Source organism: Budorcas taxicolor, chromosome 25, assembly GCF_023091745.1.
Source record: "Budorcas taxicolor isolate Tak-1 chromosome 25, Takin1.1, whole genome shotgun sequence".
Classification (NCBI taxonomy): Eukaryota; Metazoa; Chordata; class Mammalia; order Artiodactyla; family Bovidae; genus Budorcas; species Budorcas taxicolor.
Window position 1 is genome coordinate 32437292 of NC_068934.1, and position 27772 is coordinate 32465063.

Here is a 27772-nt window from a genome sequence, read left to right on the forward strand (position 1 = left end):
GTCAGACACGCGTGAGGGACTAAGCACAGCACAGCACTCTGTGTTTTGAATGTCAGCTGCCAGAGCAAGGTTGTGTGTCTGGCCACCGATGCATTCTCCACACACTGAAGAGGGTCCGGCACCATAATACACATTCACTAAAACGTTGCTGAATGAATGAATGTTTGTGGAGTATGAGATATCAGCTAGGCCCAATAGCTCATGCTGGAAGAGAAGAGGAACCTGGGGGTGGGAAAGGAAAACCAGGTGATAAGATACAGTCCCTCCCTTCCCAAAGATGCTCACCAAGCGAGAGGCATAAGTGCACCAGGAATCACAGCGGGAGGCTGAACAAAACGAGGGTGATAACCACAAGACTCTCACCAGTGAGCCTTTGCAGAACTTTGGGAGTGAAAAATGCAAAAGGTGAGTCATGCATCGCATGCAGGACTATGTCCCGAATAATCAGGGAGAGTGAGGGCGACCCCCCCAAGGAAGCGGACGGGAGCGCATCAGATCCGGGCTCTCGGGACCCAGAGGGCTGAACACAGACAGCCACTCATTCATCTCAAGCCTGTTACCTAAGTGAGCAACCGGTTAGGTTTGCTTGTTCTGACCTGGAATCACTTAAACCTGAGGCAGATTTGACCCAAGAAGTCTGCAGTTTTGTTGCGTCTACACTGTCTAACGTAGAGGGGAATTCTGGCAAACACTCAACTAATCAAGTCAGTATGAATTGCTATTCCACACAAGGCTGGCCTCCAAATCCCACTTGGAGCCCTTATCAAAATAAAGAGGTCATTGAGGCTTGTGTGTCATTCAGACACAGAGCCCCGTGGGAGGAGCAGAGCCAGGGAGGGCCGGCCTTAGCAGGTCCAGTCTCGTGGGACCGGGGTGAGGCTGTGCAGAGAAGGTACCACTGGCCTCTCCAGCCATCATCTGTGAAAGCCGACCATTCTTTAAGCATTTCTCTCATGTGTCCTTTCAGATATTTCTTCACGTGAAATATCTGAAACAGTAGCTTCATTCTACTCCACACAGCGGGGCTGGCTCCGAGGCTCCTAGGCTGTTTGGATTCCAGGACAAATCCTTGAGCAAAAGAAATCTGATCCAGGATGTTTGTTCTTTTTTTTTCTGCATGCATTCCAAGTTTGAGGAAAGCCTTGCCTAGATATTTCCCTCTTCTTGAGGTCTCCTTGGAAGCCAAGATCCCCTGATGCCCTTTAGAACATAGGATGCCTCCAAGGCGAAGGCCGAGCTGCCCTTGTAGATGAGGTTGCAAAGAGGTGAGGACCCAGCTCAGAGCTCCAGGGCTGGCTGGGCAGGGAGCTGGGGGAGCTGACAGTCGGGGACGGCGGGAGGAATGCTGGGTAAAACCTAGGCTAGTAATAGACCAGTAGGCAGCCAGAGCCACGGGCCCTCACCAGCTTCTAGGCCAGTGATTCTAAACTGGGATCCAGGATACAGCAAGTCCCCTACACACGAACCTTCAAGTTGTGAGCTTTCAAAGATGTGAACGTGCGTTTGCATTTCTAGTCACATAAGTTAGTTCACATGCCTGCATCCTCTACAGGTAATTGTGCTTTCATGTTCTTTACAGTCCTGTATAGAATATGGTAGTACAACATCTTTATTTCAAGCCCAGCATGTCCAGAAAGAAGAGTAAGAGGAGCAGTGATGTAGCCAGTACTGCTAAGATGCACCGAGGGATAACGATGGTGTTAGTTGGGTACCCAGGCTAACTGTGTTGGACTTACAAACAGATTGGATTTACGAACGCGCTCTCGGAAAAGAACTCATTCATGTGTAGGAGACTTGCTGTCATACATTCTCCTTCTAAAAGAGAGTGAGACTTTATTCCTGTTTGGGAATCACTGATCTCAGAGCACAGGAATGGGACTCTCCTTCCTCCTTTACAGCTTATCTTCTTTTTCAGGGTTTTCCCTGGTGAGCTTTCTAACCTCACTTCACCAAGACCAACATCTTAGAGGCTCAAGCAAGATTGTATAGACTACGTGTATATTGTATATATTTTTTAAATTGCCATTGAGCGAATCCTTATTTAATCTTTCTAGCAATCCTATGCAGCATCTGTTACTAATATTTTTAGAGAAGCAGAACATGGGGTTCCAAAAGGCAGAGTAACCTTTTGACGATGATTGTTCGCCAGGGCTGGGATCTGAAGCATAACCACCGACCTTCTAGAGAGAAAGGGTGTCTGCCCAAGGGGGTCCACGCCCTGTATGACCTTGCACAGCCCAGGTGCCCATTGCCTTAACACAACTTTGAAAGTGGGAGGCCAGGCCAGCAGGTCAGATGTCTGGTACGATGGCTGGCAGGGGCTATATGGAGATCGCGGCCGGCACAGGGTTGGTCCTGAGTCTGGAAGGTTCGGCATGCTAGGCAGGGCAGAAGAAAGAGCCCAGAGAGAAGCAGAGCTGGACTGGTGGCCAAGTCAGACCTGCTCCTCCTCTTAGGCTGGACCATTTATACCCCAGGGCCTCAGAGGTTGGGGGATATGGAGGACCATATTGTTGAGTCCTCTGCCAACAGCAAGGATGTTGTCTTCGTGTATAGTCTTCGCTGTGTGTGGGATTTCCCTGGTGGTCCAGTGATTAAGAATCCACCTTCCAACATGGAGTGCTGGTTTGATCCCTGGTCAGGGAACTAAGATCCCACAGGCCTCGTGAACACCCCTCTCCCCCACCAAAAAAATGTTACCTATAGATGGGGGAGTTTGGGCAATGGGTCTTCCTCCTGGTGGGTTTGGCTCTTTCTTAGGAAGCTTGGGGCTTTGGACTCAGGGGTTCCCTTTCTTAGAGCTTTTGTCCTTGGGCAACCTCGCTCTTCCAAGAAAGGAGGTCTGGATCAGACTGAGAGAAGCCTCTGCCTTGAGCTGGAGCCGCCTTGCCTGTCCTGCTGAAAGGTCTGCATTCAGAAGCCGGGCTTTCCAAGGATAAACAGGGTGAGGTGCTGCCAACCAGAAACTCGAAGAGAAGTTTCAGGGAATATTCATCTTTTTCCATCAAGTAATTGAGAGCATGGGCTCATGCCGGAAGGGAGGAAGAGAGAGGCTTTTGTGCCCGCGTCTCCAGCATCTCTGGCCCCCGGGTGAGGTCATGACAAAATGTGGAGCTGCGTGTTGCCTGGGACATTGGGCCTTCAGACAGCGAACCGTCGGCATCAGAGCAGAAAGAAAGCTTTCCTGCGATGTTTGGCCAGGTTTCTAGGACCCGTTTAACAGCTTCACACAGAAGCTGAGTTAACACTGGGATGTCTGTGAGAAGGTCACGTCCAGAAAAAGTCTTCCCCTTCCCACAAGGAGTTTTCAGAAAAAAGAAAAAAATCTCCATGCTCATATTTCTCCATCCCAGGAGGCTCCCCTGGAATCTAAGAGGCCATTGAAGGTCAAGTCAGCCACACCAGACATGCTATAATGAAGATACTGTTCAGACCATTATATACATGAAGCTGAATTATCCACAATGCCTAGCAGTGCCCAGAATGAGGTTCAGTCTTTCTCAGCTTTGGCCAGAGTGGATGTTAGGACTGCCTGAAACCATAAGCTCCAGGCAGAGCCCTTCTGGGAAGATCCTCTGAAAAAGATTATTGCAATAAGATTAATTATCAAGCTGGGGGTAGAAGGCATCACTGAAGTAAAAAGTGATTTTTTACTGATCAAGCATCTGCTGTTACCCGAAAGTTCTGAGACCAGCTCCTCTGAGGGCCCCTAACAGTCACATTTTCACCTGTTGTACCCTTGGTCAGGGGCTTCCCAGGTGGCGCCAGTGGTAAAGACCCCACCTGCCAATGCAGGAGACATGAGATGTGGGTTCATTCTCTGGGTCAGGAAGATCCACTGGAGGGCATGGCAATCCACTCCAGTATTCCGGCCTGGAGAGTCCCATGGACAGAGGACCCTGGCAGGCTACAGTCCATGGGGTCACAAAGGGTCGGACATGACTGAAGCGACTTAGCGTGCACACACGCACCCTCGGTCACCCGCTTAAGTGCGTGTTTTCAGAAGTCAGTTCTCAGAAAGCAGACAGCAGGGCCCAGGGGACACTCAAGGCCGCCTCCTGAGCCAGGCACACCCCACAGGAGGACGGCCCACATGCTGATGGGCAGCTGGGCACCAGGGAGGCAGAGTGTGCAGGACTCTGAGTTGTTGGGTAGCTCCTGGGTCCAGGCTTTTCCATTTTGGGTGTAGACATATTTCTGTTTGAGTGTCTGGTACCAGAACTGACCATCATGCTGGGCTCTCACTTGTATGACTTTTAGGAACAAAAACAAGTCTTCATTTGAACACTGACATTGTTAAAATATATATAAGGTACACAGCAGGTCACCTGAATGAGTGGCATCTAGTCCTGGGCTTCCTGTGGGGACAGGTTTCTGCCTGTGCTTTGCTGTAGGAGGACTGTAGGCCATTCTGCTCCGAGGGCAGCGCGGGTTAACTGTGCACACTCGTATATCACCCATCACCCAGACTGGAATGGGTTTCCCGGGTGGCGCTAGTGGTAAAGAGCCTGCCTGTCAGTGCAGGAGACATAAGGGGCTCAGGTTCAATCCCTGGGTCAGGAAGGGCATGGCATCCCTGGAGGAGGGCATGGCAACCCACTCCAGTATTCTTGCCTGAGGAGCCCTATGGACAGAGGAGCCTGACTGTAGTCCAAGGGGTCACAAAGAGTCAGACACGACTGAAGTGACGTAGCACACACACAGCCTGGAATCACCTGGTGACTTCATTTAGTGAGGAGAAGTCTGGGCAGAGGCTTGGAATGCCCATCAGCTAGGAAAATAGTCAACAACAAGGGGAAGTGTGTCTATTCAGCAAGAAGGAGAAAATATTGGCCGGGCATTCATTCATTCATTCAACGAATATTTATTGTATGCTTGCTCTGGGCTGGGTGCTTGGTTCTATCAGAGAACCAAAGAGGGGTCCTGACCCTAATGGACCTGACATTCAGGTGGGAGATGCAGACAGTAATCATCATGAATTCAGTTCAGTCCAATCTCTCAATCGCGTCTGACTCTTTGTGACCCCATGAACTGCAACACGCCAGGCCTCCCTGTCCCATCACCAACTCCTGGAGTTCACCCAAACCTATGTCCATTGAGTCGGTGATCCATCCAACCATCTCATCCTCTGCTGTCCCCTTCTCCTCCTGCTCTCAATCTCTCCCAGCATCAGGGTCTTTTCCAATGAATCAGCTCTTCACATCAGGTGGCCAAAGTATTGGAGTTTCAGCTTCAAAATCAGTCCTCTACCAGTGAACACCCAGGACTGATCTCCTCTAGGATGGACTGGTTAGATCTCCTTGCAGTCCAAGGGACTCTCAAGAGTCTTCTCCAACACCACAGTTCAAAAGCATCAATTCTTCGGCCCTCAGCTTTCTTCACAGTCCCATTCTCACATCCACACGTGACCACTGGAAAAACCATAGCCTACGTGATTACATTAGGCGATACATGGAAAAATAAGTAGAGCAAAGTAAAATGAATGGAAGCAAAGGGAGGGAGGTTAATGTATATTTGGTAGGACTGGCCAACCTGTTTCTGGGTTTGAACATTCGTAAGGTATTTAATGATGCAAATATAGCAATAATTGCAATAATATTACTTGCTAATGTTCACCAAGTTTCACTCTGTGCTAGGCACCATGCCAGCTGTTTGCCTGGGTATCTCATTTAATCTGCAGGGCTGCCCTGGTGCTTCCAGCCTCTAAGGCAGAATGCCAGATCTTAGCTCTTGATCTTGGCCTTCCCCATCTTCAGCTCTATCCTTGCAGTAGGACTTAATCCAAAAACACTGGCTTTCATTTCAATCTTCCATTTAGTAGGTGCCGTAACGTACCCAGTGCCCACAGACAGCATTTGTTAAACTCCTCAGTAAATGGACCCAGGTGTCCTTCGTGGACTCAGATTCCAGGGGCGGGATTTTCCATGCAAGTGGGTAGAAATGAAAGAGCACGTGGGAAGGGAGCCTTGTGGCCTTTGCTGCCCTGATTTCACACTCTGCTCCGGGACCCTTAGCTGTAGGCATGACGGATGCTGTTTATTGCTCTGTTACCTTCGCTGGAGGAGGCACTTCAGGCTGATTGCTCGTGGCCTTTCTGTTTCTGTCACTATTTTTTGGTACCTACTATAAGACTTTAGGGTTGGTAGGGACCTCAAAAGTTCTCTCAACCAGGCTCCCCCCAGACCCCCAGGGCATCGAAGGAAAAGACACTCCTCTGATCAACCATTAGGAAAAGATCCAGCCACAACCTGCCCTCTGTTGGTTACAGGGAATTCATCCAGGTGTCCTGTAACTTTTGCATGCCTCTACTGTTAGAATAAAAGAATAGGAGGGGATATATGTATACTTATGGCTGATTCATGTTGAGGTTTGACCAAAAAACAACACAATTCTGTAAAGCCATCATCCTTCAATTAAAAAGAAAAAGAATAGGAGGAATAGTTGGTAAGAAGTCGATGGTAACTATAGCCAAAGCCTTAAGGTGGGCCTTAAAAAAAAAGTTTCTTCTGAATGAATATAACATAGCTTTCAGAGAGGATAGATTCCTCCAGTAAATTAAGGATCGAGAAAAAAAAAAAAAACTGCTTAGAAATCTCTGAGTCAGAGATCTTATCAGTGCAGAGTAAGTCACAAGTCAAGTCAAAACTTCAGATAACACACACCAATTCCTGGAACTTGGTGATTTGCTATTTCTCTTTGCATGAATTTGTCACTTTCTATTCCGTTCCTGCTAGTTTCACCTCTCGTACCCCCCAGTACCCACTGCATCCATCCACCACGGGCTGTGTGCTCCACCACACTGTGTGTTCACGGTATTGCCACCTACCAGGGGCCTCTCCTGGTTTCTTCTGCGTTTGACCCAGGGCCACTAAGCTTATTGATTGGCCGTGGACACGGTCTTGAGCCTGACCTCATCCCCCCACTGCAAACCCACAAGTGGTTGTCTCCCACCCGACACATTCGCATCTCACTGCTCACATCTGCCACGTGCCCACCTCTGATGCGTGCTCTCTTCTCTCCAAAGAGGCCACCTGGCCCCACTTAGACTGGCTTCTCCCTCCTTCACCCCTAGGATCTCCAGCACTCCTTTGGCACATGACCTGTACATCCTCACAATCTTCTATCTGTTATCTTCTCCTATTTAAAGGCAAGGACAGGGATCTATCCGCATCTCTACAAATGACCCGCTTGTGTTCCTTTTTATGGCTGAATAATACTCTAATGTGTATATGTCCTACGTAGTCTTTATCCTTTCCTCTGTCGATGGATACTTACTTGGTTTCCATGTCCTGGCTACTGTGAACAGTTCTGCAGTGAACACTGGGGTGTATGTGTCTTTTTGAACCATGTTTTTTTCATACAGAGTGAAGTCAGAAAGAGAAAAACAAATATTGTGTATTAACATATATATGTGGAATCTGAAAAGATTGATATAGATGATCTTGTTTGCTTACAAAGCAGAAATAGAGACACAGATATAGAGAACAAAAAAAAGTATGGATACCAAGGGGGATGGAGGAGGGGTGGGGTGAACTGAGAGATTGAAATTGACATATATACGTTACTACATATAACATGGTGCTTCATGGTGACTCAATGGTAAAAGAACCTGCCTGCCAATGCATGGGGTGCAGGAGATGTGGGTTCAATCCCTGGGTCGGGAAGATCCCCTGGAGGAGGAAATGGCAACCCACTCCAGTATTCTTGCCTGGAAATCCCATGGTGGGCTATAGTCCATGTGGTCGCAGAGTCAGACACGACTGAGCACACGGCTGCTGCTGCTTCTGCTGCTAAGTCACTTCAGTTGTGTCCGACTCTGTGCGACCCCATAGACAGCAGCCCACTAGGCTCCTCTGTCCCTGGGATTCTCCAGGCAAGAATACTAGAGTGGGTTGCCATTTCCTTCTCCAATGCATGAAAGTGAAAAGTGAAAGTGAAGTCGCTCAGTCGTGCCTGACTCTTAGCGACCCTATGGACTGCAGCCCACCAGGTTCCTCTGTCCATGGGATTTTCCAGGCAAGAGTACTGGAATGGGTTGCCATTGCACACACATGTATAAAATAGATAACTAATGAGAACCTATTCTATAACTCAGGGAACTGTATTCAGTGCTCTGTGGTGATCTAATTGGAAAGGAAATATAAAAAAGAGGGGATATATGTATACACATGACTGATTCATTTTGCTGTACAGCAGAAATTAACACAACAAACTGCAATAAAAATTTTAATAACTAATAAAAATAATAAAGGCAAGAATAGCGGACTTGTTTCATATTCTTTCACTTGCACTCTATAGCCAAATACACAATCCATTGCAGAAATCAGTCCCAGACAAATGCCTGGAGGCCTAACCAGCACCCCAACCCCAAAGAAGAATTTTGGAAGAACCTGGCCTTTCCTCGCAGGTCCCCCAGCCTTGTACACACTGTTTCCCCCTGCCAGACAGTCCAGAAAATACCCATGAGAACCTTCAACCACATACCCCAGCTTGTAAACAAGTTAGGTTCTTTGTTTGTTTCTGTTCTGCTTTGTTTTTAAGCAAGCATAGGAATCTATTTGCAGAAGGAATTGTGAAAAAAAAGAGTCAAAAATGAAAACAGACAATTCAAATGAGCCAGGTCTGTCTCTTTTGCCCCCTTCCCTCCCGTTCTTCCCGTCTCCATCCCCTCACTTTCTGTTTTGCTTTTCATGCCAATTGCTAAAGATTGTAGTTTCAAAACTGCCCTGGCTTTTCCAAAGCTAGGAGGAATGCGCATCTGCACGTGGATTTTTCCACCAAAAGTCTGTTCCTGTAGTTTGGTTCTTCTTAGCCAGAAACAATCAGAACAGGCCATGGGACCAGCCAGCCCATCTTCACAGTTCTTATTCTAATTTGTTTGTGAGGCTCAGAAGGGGTGGAGGGGGATGGTTTGCGTTTCACCCTGTCTGACAGTCTTTTGATGAGGTTTGCACTCCATTTGTCCGGATGGTTTTTATGGTTTCTTTGTTGTCCGTGGAAAGACTTTGAAAGTCATAATTCTATATCCTTAAGCTCTTCTGCTGTTCCTGCTCCATGTCTCCACGGGACTCACAGCGTGAGAAAGGAAAAGACGTTTCCAGTCAGTCATTTAAGCAGTTTCTGCACAGGGTTAGGGAGGTGTGTGGATTCTTTCAAGAAAAGGGTTGGGATCATGAATGTTCAGGTTCAACAGAGTGTCCACCCAGGTGATCTGGAAGCCTCTCTGCAGTCCAAGTGGGAAGCGTCTCTCCAGCCCCTTGTTTCTTGTTCCAGCCACACCTCTGGTCCTTTTCCTTTTGCTGTGGTCATTGCCCAGCTCTCCGCTATCAACAGAAAACCTGAGAGGCCAAGGAGAGTCCAGAATGTGCCCAAACATGTGCTGAAATGAGAGGCTAGAGCCACTGCTGGGGCCTCGAGGCATGGCTGTGCCCCAGTTTGTCCATGAGCCTTTAATCTAGACATGACCATCTCCACAGAGCTGCTTAAAGGGTTTTGCAACACAGGCTTTGGACACTTTTTTTCTTTCTAAACTTAGATTATGTTTGTAGAATGCTTTATAAGATATTTCACATGTGTTATCTCATTTGATCATTACCTGTCTTCATCCCTTGGGGCTGCTGTAGCAGAGTATGACAAGCTGGGAGGCTTATACACAACACTAACTTCTGACAGTTCTGGAGATTGGAAGTCTGAGGTTATGTGCCAGCATGATCAGGTGTTGGAGGCCCTCCCGTCTGGATTACAGATGGCTGCCTTCTTGTTGTGCCCTCATATGGCAGGAGGCAACCAGGCAAGCTACCTCTGTGACCTCTTCTTATAAGAGCACTAACCCTCTTCATACGGGCCCCACCCTTAAGACTTAATTACCTCCCAAGACCCCACCTCCTATTACAATCACATTGGGGATTAGACATCTGCATATGAGTTTGAGGAGGACACAGATATGCAGTCGATAACATTTGCACACCCTTTAAGGTAGATTAAATCATGTAAAATCTTATTTCCATATTAAAAAAAAAGTGGTAGTGCTGTGTCTTTGTTGGAGTACACGAGATCTTCAGTCTTCACTGTGGCAGGGTTTCTTTTAGATTCAGCATATATGATCTTTTTTTTTTTTTTTTTTAGTTGCAGCATGTGAAATCTTAGCTGTAGCATGTGGGATCTAGTTCCCTGACCAGGGACTGAACCCAGGCCCTCTGCATTGGGAGCACGAAGTCTTATCCACTGGACCACCAGGGAAGACTCTTAATTACATATTTTGAAAAGCTGAGGCCCAAGGATGTCTGGATTCATCCAAGGTCTCACTACAAATGGTGGAAGGATAGAACTTGAACCAACCCTGTGACTTCAAATTCAGGGTTCTTTCCACCCCCTTCGACTCCCAATCAGTGTGTCAATGTTCCTTCCGTTCGTCCGCATTTGCCCCAGGGAAATGCACTTCTGGAATTTAGTGATGCTTGAAGTTATTGCTAAATTAAATTTAATTTTTCTGGATCACTAAAAGATAATCTTCAGGCAACCTTTCTGAAGAGCAGGAGATGCTTTCGTTGCTGTTCAGTCACTCAGTTGAGTCTGACTCTGCTACCCCATGGACTATAGCATGCCAGGCTCTCCTGTCCACCATCTCCTGGCATTTGCTCAAATTCATACCTGTTGAGGCTGATGTATCTCTATTTGTCTTTTCCACTAGACCCTTCCTATGACTCAGTCAGGAGAGGAGGTTGGGGCAGTAACATGAATTCTGGCCTCAACAAAAGTAAGTAAACGTCACTCTGTTCTTTGGGAGGAAAAGCTTTTTCTGAGGGTTGGGTGGAGAACAGTGTCACAAGAGAAACGAAGAGAAGAGTGAGCATTTTCTTTTTCTGCTTTTTCAATGGACATCAAAATTAATTGCCAATGTAGAACCTGTGAGTGATACCTAGTCCCAGAAAGATAAGGGAATTTTCACTCAGACCTTTGAGTTTTGTTTCACTGCATTTGGCTTTAGAATGTTTGAAGTTGTCACGTTTCTTAGGACAAGTTTCTGTATGAATGAAAAATCCCTGGATTTGGATTCTGCCATTTAAGTTTCAATAATGACCCTCCATGACTTCACCTGCTTCCCTAATTGTCAAGATATAATCATACCAACATCTCTACCTCATTTCATGGAACGTTGAGGTGGGGTGGTAACCGGATGAGGAGATGCTAGTGGTATGACATCAGTTTGTGTTGAAATCTGACCCAGAATCTCCTGTGAAGAGTGCAGGGGAAAGAATGATTCATAAAGTCCTGACCAGAACATGTAAATCTTGCTGTCTCTAGGAGGTGAAATATCAAGCACAGAAATGAATGGTGATGGGAATTCTTTCAAGAAAGAGGTTAGGATTGAAAACTAATGCCCAAGCAATAGCCACAAGTCCTTTTAATAATATGTATTATCTGTTTCCTCTGCCTCCAGCCCTGGGCAGTGTGGGTTTCACATGGTGAACCAGGCATGGACCAGTCTCTCCAGGAGGGGAGAGGAGTCAAGCACGCACACACGCACACGCACACACACACACCCCTTTCTCTTTGGGTGCCCTCAGGAACACCTTGGAGACCTGGAGTCATAAGAGTTGGTTCTAGAAAGAGAGGCAGGATTTGGACCCAGAGAGATGGGAAAGATGCCCTCCCAGGATAGGTGGGGTCAGAGAAAGACACCAAGGTCAATATGTCTGAGAGTCAGGGAGGACTTGGGTTCCTGGAGTTTAGGGTGCATGAAGGAAAAGTCTGGAAGGGTAAGGAAAGGGTTCAGAGATGCTCAGACCATAGACCTCAGTGGTTTAGTCAACAGTGAGTCACTGAGGTTTTTGGATGGTGGAGTAAAGTGGTTTATGGAGATTAAACTGGCTAAATAGCATTTGATGGGTCAGTAAGAAGAGAGAGGAGTGGTGAGGATGCCAGGCAGATGAAACCAAAGATGGTGCAAGAAGCAACACAGCTCTAACATGGAGATGTGACGTGATGGCAGGAGCAGGAAGGGTGTACTAAGAGATGCCACAAAGAGGGGAGCTCACAAGACGTGGAGACACAGGAGCAGGAGGCTGGCGCTCAAATGCCACCTTCTCATTAAAGACCTTTCTCGGTTTTCTATTTAAAAATGAAATCCACAGCCCCAATACCACCAGACATGCTCCTTTTACATATTTATTGCTGTTTATCATTGTCTCCTCCGTTAAAATGTAAGCTCTGGCAGGAACCCCTTGCTCAGTGCTGGGTCCCTAGCATCGAGAACAGTGCCAGTACATAGATTCTGGATAAATATTTATAACATAAAATGAATAAATGAGTAGAGTGACTGAGTGAGGGAGTGAATGGGAAAGCACAGTTGTCCTGCTCGGTGGGGATGTGCTTGATGAGACGTTCCCTCCCCTTCATGGAGAATGGCTCCACTTACCATATTTCTCTTCTTGCCTCAGGTCCCCCCCTTGCTGGAGCACAAACGATGAGTAAGAATACTGAACAGCGGCCCCAACCAGGTACCTGTCCCTGATGTTCGAACCCTCCTTTGCTTGCTGTGTGGCCATTGGTGCCACGTGGTCAGCAGGGGAGGATTTAGACAGTATCTTTTGTTTGTCATCATTCGTCTTCATAGAATCCTATATTTGACACTGTACTAGATCTATGCATGGCGTACCTAGCCCTGGAATGTAGAGAGAATCATGTCATATCAGAGGTGAAAGGAACCTCAAGATTAACATGTTTCATGTTGTAAAATAAAGAAACCGAGATCTCAAGAAGTGAAGTGATTTGCCAGAAGCCACACAGCTGGATTCGGGGAATACGAGAGCTGTCATCCCAAACTCCCAAGTTGCTTCACCTTCTTCCATCCCTGTAATGAATCTCCTTAACAATTAAGGCAGAGCAACTTTGAAAACCATGGAACTGGAGACTCTTCGTATGGCAAGGGAACCTAGAGACGTCCAGGTCTACGACATCCTCCTGTAACACCTCAGTCTTGTGGCCGCATCATCTCCACTTGAATACTTACAGCTATGGGAAAGTGAAGTCGCTCAGTCATGTCCGGCTCTTTGCAACCCCATAGATCCAGGCTCCTCCATCCATGGGATTTTCCAGGCAAGAGTACTGGAGTGGGTTGCCATTTCCTTCCCCAGAGGATCTTCCTGACCCAGGGATCGAACCTGGGTCTCCCGCATTGTAGGCAGACGCTTTACCATCTGAGCCACCAGGGAGCTCAATACCTAACCAGGCTCAATTCCACCATTTGAGCCAAAGTCCCCCCCAGTGCTATATCTTCCATTCAAGCTTTCCAGTTTGTCCTGTGGAAAGGTCTTCCTCTTGTTCTCTGTGAAGGTTCTTCATGAATCTGAAGACTGCCATGTGTGCCCTCCCAAGCCCAGCTCAGTCTCTCTTGGGACACAGCTTAGAGTAAGCTCTGAAAATGCTGTTGCTTTGGGTGAACAGACTTGGTTGTCCATCTCCACTGAAGATAAGCAGTAGAAAGTTGACCTGCATTTCTTCAGGAAAGCTGAGAACTTGCTGACTGTGAAACACAAGTCAGACCGAGAGGATTTGACGTGGAGGATTTAGAGAGTCCCCAACAACAACAAAATTAGACATTGTTGTTCAGTCGCTCAGTTCTGTCTGACTTTTGTGACCCCGTGGACTGCAGCTCGCCAGGCTTCCCTGTCCTTCACTGTCTCTGGGAGTTTGTTCAAACTCATGTCCATTGAGTCAGTGATGTTATCTAACTATCTCATCCTCTGTTGCCCCCTTCTCCTCCTGTCCGCAGTCTTTCCCAGCATCAAGGTCTTTTCCAGAGAGTCAACTCTTCACATCAGGTGGCCAAATTCAGTTCAGTTCAGTCGCTCAGTTGTGTCCGACTCTTTGCGACCCCATGAATCACAGCATGCCAGGCCTCCCTGTCCATTACCAACTCCTGGAGTTCACTCAGACTCACGTCCATCAAGTCAGTGATGCCATCCAGCCATCTCATCCTCTGTCGTCCCCTTCTCCTCCTGCCCCCAATTCCTCCCAGCATCAGAGCCTTTTCCAGTGAGTCAACTCTTCGCATGAGGTGGCCGAAGTACTGGAGTTTCAGCTTTAGCATCATTCCTTCCAAAGAAATCCCAGGGCTGATCTCCTTCAGAATGGACTGGTTGGATCTCCTTTCCCCAAAATATTTTAGTTGTCATACTATGTAGATAGAAAGGGGTAGATTGAGAGGTCTTAAGGACTCTTCAAAGTTAATTTGTGGTTGTGAGCAAAAACCCCTAAATCATGTTGATTTTTTAAAATTATAATTATATAGAAATTGTAAAATTGTATCAAACATATGACATCATCAACAAGCTGTGATCCAGCTCTCTACCATGATCTCAGCTGAAAAGAAGAAGATAGTCCTCACTATGTCAGTATTGCAAAGGTGTCTTTTATGGCTAAACTATCATATAAGTTTTATGTAAACTGAGGTATGAAGAATAATCATTTTAAGGACTGCTCTGGATGTCCAATAGTTAAGACTCCATGCTTCCACTGCAGGGGGCAGGGGTTTGATTCTTGGTCAGGGAACTGAGATCACACATGCCACATGGTGAGGCCAAAATAAATAAAGAGATGTTATCTTAAAAAAAGAAATTCAAATATATGTGTGTGTGTATACATATATAATCATTTTATGGCTAAAATACAAATTGTGGTTGGTTGGTGTCAACATTTCCAAGCTTAAAATCATAGACGGTTGTAATGGAAGGGAACTGGAGAATCCAAGAGCCAAACCTATCATTTTGCAGAGGAGAAAAGCAATACCCAGAGATTGTCCACTGAGTTATTTAGCTGATAATAACTCAGTGGTTATTATCAGCTAAATTTATTATCAGGCTACTTGATTTCCAGGCATGTGTCTTTTATGCTGCATCAGAAAAAGAGAGACATGTAATAGTTAGAGCTATTAAAGACCAGTCAGGGATTCCCAGGTGGTTCAGTGATAGAGTCCGCCTGCCAATGCAGGAGACACAGGAGACGTGGGTTCGATCCCTGGGTCAGGAAGATCCCCTGCAGAAGGAAATGTCAACCCACTCCAGCTTTCTTGCCCGGAGGATCCCATGGACAGAATAGCCTGGCAGGCTACAGTCCATGCAGTCACAGAGTCAGACGCAACTGAGTGACTGAACAGCAACAAAGGAATTCCCTGGTGGTCCAGTGGTTAAGACTCAGCACTTCCAGTGCAGGGGCGTGGGTTCAATCCCTCATCAGGGAACTAAGATCCCACAAGCTGCATGGCATGGTCAAACAAATAAATTTTTACAAAGACTGTTGTAAGACCTTTATAAAGACACTGTTAGACTTTGAGCTCTTTTAATAAGTCATACTTCACCTTATTCATGTGACTGGATATCAGCTAGCTCCTTTCCAAATGCATTTTATTATTCTGTTGTAGGTAATGGCATCATTATCTATAAATTTTAAACACTAAATAGGAAAAAATGGTACTATCACTATTTCCTGTTGTTTCTGTAATAACAGGGATATAGACCATAACTCTGATCATGATCTTTAAGGTTTGCAAGTAAAAGCAGTGCAGTTTTATGAAATCAGGCTTTTCTATGATATCAAAATAAAAGTTGAAACCCTTAGGGGTATTGTTATTGTTAATGCTGTTGTTTTTATATTTTTCATAACAGTGAAGCAAATTTCCTTTCTTGTCTCCTTAGATCCATATCAGATCCTGGGCCCAACCAGCAGTCGCCTAGCCAATCCTGGTGAGTTTACTTTGGCCTGAGAGGTTGTGTTCCAGAATGTTCCATAGTTTTATGAGATCACTAAGGTGTCCTCGGTTCAGACACCTGACTGGGGAGGGACATGTATGCCTTTCCTTGAACTGTTTGACCCCTGTTTCTCTAGTGCACAAGGAGAGAACAGGGCTTGTCATTAGGTGGTGACGATATCCATAAGCTGGAGATGCCTTTGGACCACAAACATTTTAGCCCTGTGTATGTGCACTGAGGTTGAGATAAGTTTCAGCAGGGAAAGATGGAGGGGGTGGGTGTGGGAAGGGCAAGGAACAAGTTCTAGCCAGCTCTCAGTGAAAACATATTCTAAAGCTGCCTCAGTATTCACTTTAGATGGTATTGCAGCATTACCTGGCTTCCTAAAAGAGGTTGCAGATAAAATAAACTCGACAGTGTATTTTAAGGGTTTGTGATTCAGGTAACTCTCAAGCGAGTTCTGAACCAAGCGCACCCCCTGTGTGAGTTAATAAGCCCTTTGGAATTGCGAGGCCAGCACTGTCCCACCAGGGAAGTCCCACTGCTCCTGTCTCCAGGCCATTTCTGCTCAGAGGGTGAGAAAGCCACCAGCTCGCTCTCCTCTTTTTTTTCTTTTCTCTCTGCCCATGTTCTCTGTGGAACTTAGAGCAGAGAGCCAAGCACAAAGGCTAAGGAGCAGTTCAGCTTGCTTCAGCCTAAAGTGCTGTCCACACGTTCCCCTGGGACTCAGAGGGAGGCCAGCGCTGAACAAGGAGTAGACCGTGGTTCAGGCCTTTACAGAAGGACAGAGGCAAGCATCTTCCCCCAAAGGGATGGGGCGTGCCTCGCCCCAAGCCACACAGCTGGCTCTGGGTGAATTTCACCAGGCTGGGGGCAGCTTATCTAAAGATCTAACCTTGCTGATTACGCCAGTCTGGGTGAGAAGTGGATTCTGACTGTAGAGGAGATCCTGGGGTTCCTGTCCAGAGTGAGTGGACCCTTGCACTTAGGGATCAGGTTCTGATTTCTCAGGCGGAGCCTCTGTTTTCTCTGTCCTGCAGGGAGCGGGCAAATCCAGCTGTGGCAGTTCCTCCTGGAGTTGCTCTCGGACAGCGCCAACGCCAGCTGCATCACCTGGGAGGGGACCAACGGAGAGTTCAAAATGACGGACCCCGATGAGGTGGCCCGGCGCTGGGGGGAGCGCAAGAGCAAACCCAACATGAATTACGACAAGCTGAGCCGGGCCCTCCGATACTACTACGATAAGAACATTATGACCAAAGTGCATGGCAAGAGGTATGCCTACAAATTTGACTTCCACGGCATCGCCCAGGCTCTGCAGCCGCATCCCACTGAATCATCCATGTACAAGTACCCTTCCGACATCTCCTACATGCCTTCCTACCACACCCACCAACAGAAGGTGAACTTTGTCCCTCCCCACCCGTCCTCCATGCCCGTCACGTCCTCCAGCTTCTTCGGAGCGGCGTCACAATACTGGACCTCCCCGACGGGGGGCATCTACCCTAATCCCAACGTCCCCCGTCACCCCAACACCCACGTGCCCTCACACTTAGGCAGCTACTACTAGAGGCTTCCTCATCGGCGGCCTTCTCGCTGAAGGCCCCTCCCTTACACCTCCCTTTGGACTTACGTGGCCTTGGAGAGAAATCAAAACTGGATGCTCTTTCTTGTTGGATAGAACTTTTGTACCTGTTCTTAAAAAACAACTCTTTTTTTTTTTTAACATTGGTAACTCCTGCTTTTCTCTACCTTGAACAAAGAGGTGGATAATTCCATGGGCCAGTATGCCAGTTTGGAGTCCCAATCTCCTGTCAACCTATGAGTTGAATATTTAAGATTACTGGAATGGTTGTGTCATGGTTCTGGGAAAGAAACTGCATGTAGATTTATATTTTTAGGACCAAAAACAGTTTCTTACAGACACACGGGTCTCATCTTGAACCTTGAAGGGTTCAGTAGGATAAAGAATCATGGACTTAACCAGTTATGCTCTGGTTTGAGGCTTAGTGAACTAGAGGCAGGAAGCTTATCATCTTATCTTAGGAAGACCTAACTCAGTGGAGGGCAACTGGAACATTGGTTGTAAGGCCAGTGAAGTTTTCACCCAACTGGAATTTAACAGAAAGAAACAAGTGTGTATTTAAGAAGCCACGGGCATTGCAGAATCCCTCTCAGTGGGCAGTAAATATGCGCTAGGCTGACCATTTTGTCTAGAAGTAGTCAAAATATGAACTAAGAGATGTTAATGCAAATACAGACATTCCTGAAAAGCCAGAGAAGTAAATAACTGAAAAAAAAAAAATAATGACAGTGGGTCCCAGTGCTTTGAAAAGTCCTAGGGATTTCTAAACACAAACAGATTCGCAAGTGCTGTGCGCTTGTCAGACGATCAGTCCAGGGTCCACCAACCACAAGGCAACTTACTGTATAAATTATGCAGAGTTATTTTCCTATATCTCACAGTATTAAAAGTAAATAATTAAAAAGTGAAAAAGTAAAGAAACGAGTTGACCTCGGTCACAGATACAGTGTTCCTATCAAATCAGTCGTTATTTTTTTTTAATGTAATTTGTACATCTTTTTGTCAATCTGTACATTTGGACTGCTTATACGTTTTTATAGCTGGTTTTTAAAAAAGCATAATGTGACTTGTTGCAGAAAAGAGAACAGGACTTTGAAGTCACTGACTTACCCGAAAGAGAATCACTGTAATTATTTAACAAATGAGCAGAAGCGAGTCAAGGCAATCCCTTTAAACCGTTAACTGCTTTGGAGATGTTTGTAAATAACTGAACTACAATCATCACAACTTGGAAAACAGCAACCAAACTTTCCCTTGTGGATACGAGGGATTTTTTGCCTTATATATACAATATATTTTTTAGATATTAAAATATATATAATTTTGCAGGTAATCATTGACTCTTTTAAACTATATTAAGTGTTAAGTTGACAACTGTCCATGAAACTATGTTGTAAAATAATTTGACTAAATAAATTGTGCCTTCTTCTCTCAGAACTGAAGAAAACGTTTTCTTATTTACAACCAACCTTCTGTCCCTTGTCCCCCACCCCAGGTCCAAGGGTTTTCCCAGGGAAAGTTTCCTATTGACCTCTTCTGGCACCGTGAAAACTTTTTCACGTGTACATATAGCAGAAAGTATAGAATTATGTGGGTTTTAGTGTTGTTTGTATTAGCTCTCTCCAGAGAAACAGAACCAGTGGGGATATATATACGGATCTCTATTACGAGGACTTGACTCATGCAATTGTGAGGGCTGAAGAATCCCCCCGGGCTGGAGCTGGTCACCTAGGGAAGCCACGTGTAGCATGCTCAGTTTCTTCAGCCGTGTCTGACTCTCTGTGACCCTGTGGACTGTAGCCCACCAGGCTCCTCTCCTAAGGATTCTCCAGGCAAGAATACTGGAGTGGGTTGCCATGCCCTCCTCCAGGGAATCTTTCCAACCCCAGGAATTGAACTCGTGTCATCTGCATTGAAGTCGGATTCTTAACCCACTGCGCTACCTGGGAAGCCCTCAAGGGAAACCAGTAGCGTGTGATTCAGGGGAATCAGGGAAACCGGCTGATGGTGTAGATCTCAGTTCAAGGGCAGGAGAAAAATCCTGCCTGGGCAGGCAGGGAGGGAGCCCAGAGGGTGAATTCCTCCTTCCTCTGCTGTTTGCTCTATTCAGACCCTCCGTGATTAGAGGGGGCCCTCTGGCCTGCACCGGGGAGAGGAGTCCTCTTCAATGAGTCCACACATTCAGTGCTAATCTCATTCAGAAACACATACTTACATACCGGAATTACTGTTTAATCTTGGCCACAGTCAAACTGATACTTAAAATTAACCTTTACATTGTTGATGATGCTTGCAGAGATTTTTAAACATAATATTTAAATCTTCCTGTTTTAAAGGAAGACAGCCAAGGCCATGGATATGTGTCAAGGAACCAGAACAAAGCAAGCAGATCCATCCAGGGTAGACCTCATACCTTGGACTTCACTCTTGCATCCTCTGAGCATCTCCAACCGAAGTGGCTGTTTCCCCAATGATCCTCCAGCAGAGAATAAGATGGTCCAGCCCCCTCTGGTCCTGTGCCAGGAGTTTATGGTTCATGCAGATTTTTAAGATCTTTTTTATTCCCAGGGAAGAAATTGGCCTCAAATCGTTTCACTGTGAGTTGGCTTATTTTCATTTCCTCTATTTCATAATGAAAATGAATGAGCCCTGGAAAGTCCTTGATGTTGTGAGAAAAATTAGACTCACAGACTTGGTCACCCAGTAGACTTCCTAGGGTGACACTGAGTACCTTCTAGACAACTTGTCTACTTAAACGAAAGGAAAGAAAGATTGAGGGCAGGAAGAGAAGGAGTTGACAGGATGAGATGGTTGGATGGCATCATCGACTCAATGGACATGAATTTGAGCAAACTCCATAAGATAGAGAAGGACAGGAAAGCCTAGCGTGCTGCAGTCCATGGGGTCGCAAAGAGTCGGACACAACCAAGCGACTGCAACAACAAAACGAAAGGAGACATGTTCCAAACTTTAGTGTCTAAATTTTTGACACTTGATCTTAGCCAAAAGGCTAAGAAGTGATGTGTCTAAATTTTTTAATGGGTACCCTACCATTAAAAAATGTAAGTAAATATTCTTGTTATATATACATTAATTTGTAAAGTATATATAAAATGAAAGTCAATCAGTTGTGTCCGACTCTTTGCAGCCCCATCGACTATGCAGTCCATGGTATTCTCCAGGTCAGAATACTGGAGTGGGCAGCCATTCCCTTCTCCAAGGGATCTTCCCAACCCAGGGTTTAAACGCAGGTCTCCTGGATTGCAGGCGGATTCTTTACCAGCTGAGCCACAAGGGAAGCCCAAGAATACTGGAGTGAGTAGCATATCCCTTTTCCAGAGGGATTTTCCCAACCTAGGAATCGAACCGGGGTCTCCTGCATTACAGGTGGATTCTTAACCAGCTGAGTTACCACTCTCATTATATGCACATTAATTTATAAAGCATATATAAAACTGTTATGTTGTTGTTTAGCTTATAAAACAAAATAGAAAAATTTGGGAGTGATAGAAAAATAAATTACAGATGAAATTCTATTTGTTTATTCCTATTCTCATTGTATTGCATTTCTCCCACTGTCAGTACTCAACAAGGATGTTAGTCTTTAGAGGAATAAGTTTGTATGTATACTTCTATAGAGGTTTCCTAGTGGACTTCTAAGAAAGCAGAACATAAAAATTTGGTATAAGGGGCCTAAGCATAGAAAGAGAAATAACGGCCAGGGATGTTTAAGAGTAGTCTAGCTGGATTTTCTTGCAAATCTCTATCTCAGGCAAGCAGTTTTCTCACCAATTCTGAAATCTGCTAAGTATTGATTAGGGAAAATCAAGGCACACACTTCTGACTTCTCTGAGAAAGATGGGATGGTGAGGCATTGGAGGTCATCCTTTTAAGAGGTTTTCTTAATATGCCCTGGCTATTCAAGCACTGGCTGAGGTCCATTGCCTTTACAAAGTTTTAGAATTTGATCTAATATTGCACCTAGAATTCGTTTCCCAGGCATTTATTCCACACTTGGAAACCTGGCCCATTCATAACAGGACCAGGAGACCATTTCCTTAGAAGCATTTGTATGGAGTGAGGGCTGGCACTTATTCCCTGCAGTGCTCAAATTTATGATTTTACTAACTTACTACAAGAGAGCTGGCTGATTTGACACGAAGGCCAAAGAGGAACTTCACCATCCTGGCTACTAATCCAGCCTTTCCCCTACTCAACCGTTCTGTGCAGATGTCATGAAGTGCTTTGAGTCTATCAGGGCAGATATGTGGAATCTAGGAAGATGGTACAGATGAACCCATTTCCAGGACAGGAAGAGAGGCAGACTTAGAGAACGCACGTGTGGACATGGCCGGGTTGGGGAAGGTGAGCTGGGAGAGTAACCTCGACACATACACACTTCCATCTGTAAAACAGAGAGCTGGTGGGAAGCTGCTGTACCTCACAGAGAACTCAGCGTGGTGCTCTGTGGAGGGGATATATGGATACATATAGCTGATTTTCTTCATTGTACAGGAGAAATGAACACAACATTGGAAAGCAGAAAAAAGAAGAGAAAGCAATTGAAAGGGGGCAAAAACACATGCCAAACAGAGAGGAGCATGGCAAGCCTGTGGGAAGTTCCGATGGAAACTGTCTTCCCCATAGTTTGAGATGCTGCTCAACAGCCCTTTCGAATAAGAAGTCATTTTGTGTGTGTGCCGGGGCGGGGGGCGGGGGGCAAAAATGTTGTTGACTCCCATGCAAGGGAAGCTATATTTTCAATATCTGTTGTTTTGCAACATTCTTAATGGTCAGTGACCACTAGAAATGTAATGACACCTAGTCCAAGTGAAGTCACTCAGTCGTGTCCGACTCTTTGTGACCCCATGGACCCCACGGACTGGAGCCTACCACGCCCCTCCATCCATGGGATTTTCCAGGCAAGAGTACTGGAGTGGATTGCCATTTCCTTCTCCAGAGGATCTTCCCGACCCAGCGATCGAACCCGGGTCTCCTGTATTGCAGGCAGATGCTTCACCGTCTGAGCCCTAAGGAAATCCAGTGACACCTAAGATGATTGCTATTTTATTAAATCAATGAAATCTACCTGCTCCTGAGCCATCCATGTGTACAGTGTTTATTTAGTCCATGAGTAATGCATCAAGTGTGGACCCTCACACGGGTTGTTACTATCTTAGACCAAATGAGAACATGAGGTTCCAGAATGCCAGGGCGGAAAAAAAAAAAAAAAAAAAAATCTGACTGCTCTAAGCCAAGGAGCTGCCAGGCCAAGGCAACAGTGAGGGAGGAAATTAGAAACAAAACAAAGCAAAACCATATGCAGTGCTTTCTGTACGTGGTCTGTGGGCTTGGTTTCGCACTCTTACTTCCTCTAAAATCTATTATTAACAGCCATCATGTAAACAGGTCACCTTAGAAACTACTGCAAAGGTACCGCTTTGGGGAGCAACCCTTGGGCAAGGCTCCTCTGCTGCTGAGAACTGTTCCACGCCTGTCAGGGGATCTACCTCCATCAGCAGCACTGATGAGGCTGTCAGTGTGCTTGGTCTCTTTGGAAGGAGAGGGGAGGTAATAAAGAACTGAAATGGGGACAGGGGGAGGGATCCTGATCCATAAACAGAGGCTTCAACTCTTAGCCTGGAAGAACTCTGTGTTTTGCAAAAAGCACACTGGTTACTTCATCATACAGAAAAACTTGAAATCCAGTCTGCGCTTCTTCACCCAGGGAGTCTGGCTGAAGGATTCTGAAAGTTCAGCTGATTTCAAGACTACACATCCCAAGCTCCCTTGGGGAGGACAGACACTTCTGAGAGGAAGTGGTTTAGCCAGTCAACCCTCTAGGGTTTCAGCCAATGGAGAAAGGGGCCAAGGGAAGCTTTGAAAAGGAATGTCGGCTCAGCTCACATGCCTGGGGTCTGCCTCCCTCTCTCACTCTTACTTGGCCTCCTGTCTAATTGTTTCTGTCTGAGCTGGTAAATTCCTAAGCACATAGTCAATTTACACTTTGCTTACAAACTCTAGGGGGAAGCTGAAAAATTTTCCAGATAGACCACTCACCTATCATTGCTCAACTAGCACTCTTGATTTTAACGGTTACTTTGTTTTGTTAGTGGGAGGAGAGAGGCGATTTAGGCAGATGACTGAGCGGGGATGTAACTCCAGAGGCCCTGGGTTCAAATTCTGACCCTTCTACCTACCAGGCAACTTATCCCCACCTATGAATCAGGGAGCTGAGTAATACCTCCCACCAGAACTCCTGTGAGGTGTTAGATGATACACATGAAAAACCCTTTACAAAATACTGTACAAAATGTGTGTGTATATATGTATATACATAGATATATAATATATATACTTGCTCAGTTGCTCAGTTGTGTCCAGTTCTTTGCAACCCCATGGACTGTAGCCCACCAGGCTCCTTTGTCCATGGGATTCTCCAGGCAAGAATACTGGAGTGGGTTTGCCATGCCCTCCTCCAAGGGATCGTCCTGACTCAGGGATCGAACATATGTCCCTTATATCTCTTCCACTGACAGTCCTTTACCAACAGTGCCACCTGAGAAGCCCATAATCATATATATATACTATTTTTATTAAATATTATTTTATATGAAAAGTAAAATAGAGTAAGTACCCTACATCCAAATGAGTTCCATGCTGAGAGTGCATTAAGTCCTATTTTTTTCATAAGTACAAGAGAGTTACTTAGCCTAGATACCCAACTAAGACAATCAGCTATATACCACTGTTTTTTCCACGTGCTTCTGGACATCCTGGACTTGAAATAAAGACTCTGTATTACCATACTCCATACAGTACTCTATAGTGAAGTACACAAAAACACAACCATTTGTAGAGGATGCAGGCATGTGAACCACCTTATGAGACTGGACATGCAAATGCAGCTTCACATCTTTGAAAGTTCACAAGTTGAAGGTTCGGATCTAGGGGACTTACTGTATACATGTATCTTATATACATACACACATATGTATATATACACATACATAAACACTGTTTATGTATACAGATACACATACACTGTTATCTGTTAGTATTTGTTAACTTTTTCCAAGAACTTTTATTCAGTGCTTGGTAATCAGTAAGCTCTCTGTTCAGGAGGGAGTTCTATACAGTATGGATTTTGTTTTACAGTCAGAAAGGCATTGTCCAAATGAGTGAAAAGTGGGTAAACTGGGTTTTCTCATCCCCAGTCCTCATTGCATCCCACTTGGGCTTCCCCCTTTCACTGGTTCTGTGTACACCTACAGTCAGCCCACCAGGCTTCCAAGCAGCAGGACGCTGCAAATAAACTGAGACTGTCATGAAGGAATGCTAAAAATGCACTTTGTCAGAAATGCTGGGTTGGGTTTTCAAATCAGCTAAGAAACAGAGGCTGGGAGCTGGGATTTCATTCTTAGTAAGCTTGGATCCAGATTTTTTTGCAGACTCAAAGAGTCTCTCAGCTCCTGGAGAGAGCTGCTGCCTTCCTGAACACATGACAATTGGTCATTAACTATATGCTGAATGAATAAGTAAAAAACAGGGATGTAGTCGGGGGAATATGGACATAAACCCAGCATTTCCACCACACTAATTATAACTACTGTCTTTGAGCCTGACTTCCATCTGTACAATGATTATAGCCACAACCACGCAAGGTTATCACAGGAGTTAAGTATGAGTAACAAAGAATACTCTGTATGTTGAAAAGAACTACAGAAATGCCAGATACTGTCTTGGTTGATGAGCAGCCCCCCTGTGTAACTCAAAACTCTGGTCTCTTCTCGGTCATCCTAAGACAGAGGGGTAAAACACATTTCTCTCTTTTTTTTCCACCAGTTACAAGCATATCTTTTTTTAACCATGAAAGAGTAAAAGTTTGTAACAGTCACTAACTTACAAATAAGCTGGGACAGCACAAAGAACATTTTCAGGGAACCATCAGAGAGTGTCTAGTCCTTTGCAAAAGGATCTCACACAGAATTACACACTGCGTTGGGAGAGTGGCATTGACACACACATGCCACCGTGTGTAACACAGAGAGTTAGTGCGAAACTGCTGGAAAGCAAGGAACTCAGCTGGGTGTTCTGTGATGACCTAGAGGGGTGGGAGGATGGGGAAGTGGGAGGGAGGGGATATATGTATACGTATAGCTGATTCACTTTGTTGTACAGCAGAAACTAACACAACATTATAAAGCAATTATACTCCAATAATAAAATTTTAAAAGAAATTTAAAAATCACATATTGTATTTAGCTATCACATACCTTTAGTCTGGGATACTCCCAACTTTCCTCAACTTCTAGGACTCTGACAACTTGGACATTACAGGCCAGCTGTTTTGCAGAATGGTCCTCAATCTGGGGCTGTCTGATATTTCCTCATGATTAGATGTAGCCTGGAGAAGGAAATGGCAACCCACTCCAGTATTCTTGCCTGGAGAATCCCATGGACAGAGGAGCCTGGCGGGCTACAGTCCACAGGGTTGCAAAGAGTCGGACACGACTGAGCGACTTCACTTTCAAGGGAGAAGGAAATGGCAACCCACTCCAGTATTCTTGCCTGGAGAATCCCAGAGACAGGGGAGCTTGGTGGGCTGCCGTCTATGGGGTCGCACAGAGTCGGACACGACTGAAGCAACTTAGCAGTAGCAGCAGCAGCAGCAGCAGGCATCTCTGACATCACAGATATTTACTCCAGGGTTGATGATGTTCATTTCGATGATGTGACTAAGGGATGGTGTCTGCCAATCTTCTCCATTGTAAAGTTACACTTTCCCCCTTTGCAATTAACTGTCTTGTGGGGAGGTACTTTGAAATTATGTAAATATGCCATTCAGCATCAGATGTCAGTGGATTCACTCATGTATCTCTAAAGTCTGGTGTGTTCCTATTTTACTCAGTGGGAATGATAGTTCTTATTTATTCTGATGATTACATTGTCTGAGTAAGATGCTATTCACATTGGCCTCTGTGTGCCTTGTGTCCCCTCAGTCTTTCTCAAACAACTACATATTCGGGGCTCCCAGTTTCAGCTTTGGAGTCAGTACCTTCTCCAAGGATCACTGGCTCTTTTTAGTGGGAAATGATATTCAGAAGTCAATATCTGGGTGCTGAATCTGCTCAATGCTACTGCAGTGTTTTTGCTCCCAGGGCCTCTCTAGTAGACAGAACTTGGAAGCCTGTGTGTATACATGCATAAACACCATGTCTACACACATAGAATTCTGTAGATGTACATTTGCTGTGTGAGTCAGGTTTCTCCAGAGAAACAGAACCAAGAAAATACAGTCAGAAAGGGAAAGACAAATATCATATGATATCACTTCTATGTGGAATTTACAATAGGACACAAATGAACACATCAATGAAACAGAAACAGACCCACAGACCTAGAGAACAGTTTTATGGTTGCCAAGGGGAAGGCAGGTGGCAGAGGGAAGGATTGGGAGCTTGAGATTAGCAGATGCAAGCTAGTATATGTAGGATGGATAAATGACAAGGTCCTACTGTATACCACAGGGAACTACATTCAATATCCTGTGATAAACCAGAATGGAAAAGGATATGTAAAGGAATATATATATGTATATATGCATATGTATGTATATATATTGCTATTGTTCAGTCACTAACTCATGTCCGACTCTTTGAGACCTCATGGACTCAGCATGCCAGGCTTACCTGTCCTTCACTGTCTCCCACAGGTTGCTCAAACTCATATCCATTGAGTCGGTGATGCCATCCAACCATCTCATCCTCTGTCGCCCCCTTCTCATCCTGCCTTCAATCTTTCCCAGCATCAAGGTCTTTTGTAATGAGTCAGTTCTTCCCATCAGGTGGCCAAAGTATTGGAGCTTCAGCTTCAGCATCAGTCCTTCCAGTGAATATTCAGGGTTGATTTCCTTTATGATTGACTGGTTTGATCTGCTCGCTATCCAACAGACTCTCGAGAGTATTCTCCAGCACGACAACTTGAAAGTATCAATTCTTCAGTGATCATCTGTCTTTATGGTCCAGCTCTTACATCTGTACTCATGGATGGAAAAACTCTCTTTGACTATATGAATCTTTGTTGGCAAAGTGATGTCTCTGTTTCTAATATTCTGTCTAGGTTTGTCGTAGCTTTTCTTCTAAGAAACTTCAACCTCAGAAGATGGTATTCCTAAAGATACAAGCTCTTCACCTCTGTGGGTTCTGGCTAAGTCCAAGAAGGAAACCCTGAGTATTTGCAGAGTTTCCAGAAAACATTCAAGGTGCCACAAACATCATATTTGCATTCAATGTGCATATAGGTTATATCTTGCTTTGCAAGAAATAATCATTTTCAGGAGATCAGTTATTCAGTTTGTTGAATTAATTACAAATGACCCCACAGCTTTGCATTAACAAATGTCCAAAAGGCAATGGAAGGGAACCTGGGGTCAAAA

General features: G+C 45.3%; 1 protein-coding gene across 4 annotated transcripts in view; it reads left to right on the forward strand.

Annotated features, from left to right (window-relative positions):
* Window positions 1-17401, forward strand: part of FLI1 (Fli-1 proto-oncogene, ETS transcription factor) — a 130424-nt gene extending 113023 nt beyond the window's left edge. For 2 of the 4 annotated variants that reach the window (XM_052661777.1, XM_052661780.1), the window contains exons 6-9: window positions 10691-10756; window positions 12441-12500; window positions 15696-15743; window positions 16790-17401. In XM_052661777.1, coding sequence (XP_052517737.1) covers window positions 10691-10756; window positions 12441-12500; window positions 15696-15743; window positions 16790-17319 — 704 coding nt within the window. In that variant the 3' untranslated portion in view covers window positions 17320-17401. The remainder of the gene's footprint in view (window positions 1-10690; window positions 10757-12440; window positions 12501-15695; window positions 15744-16789) is intronic. The other 2 variants (XM_052661781.1, XM_052661782.1) reach the window with 2 other exon arrangements.
* Window positions 17402-27772: the final 10371 nt, after the last annotated feature.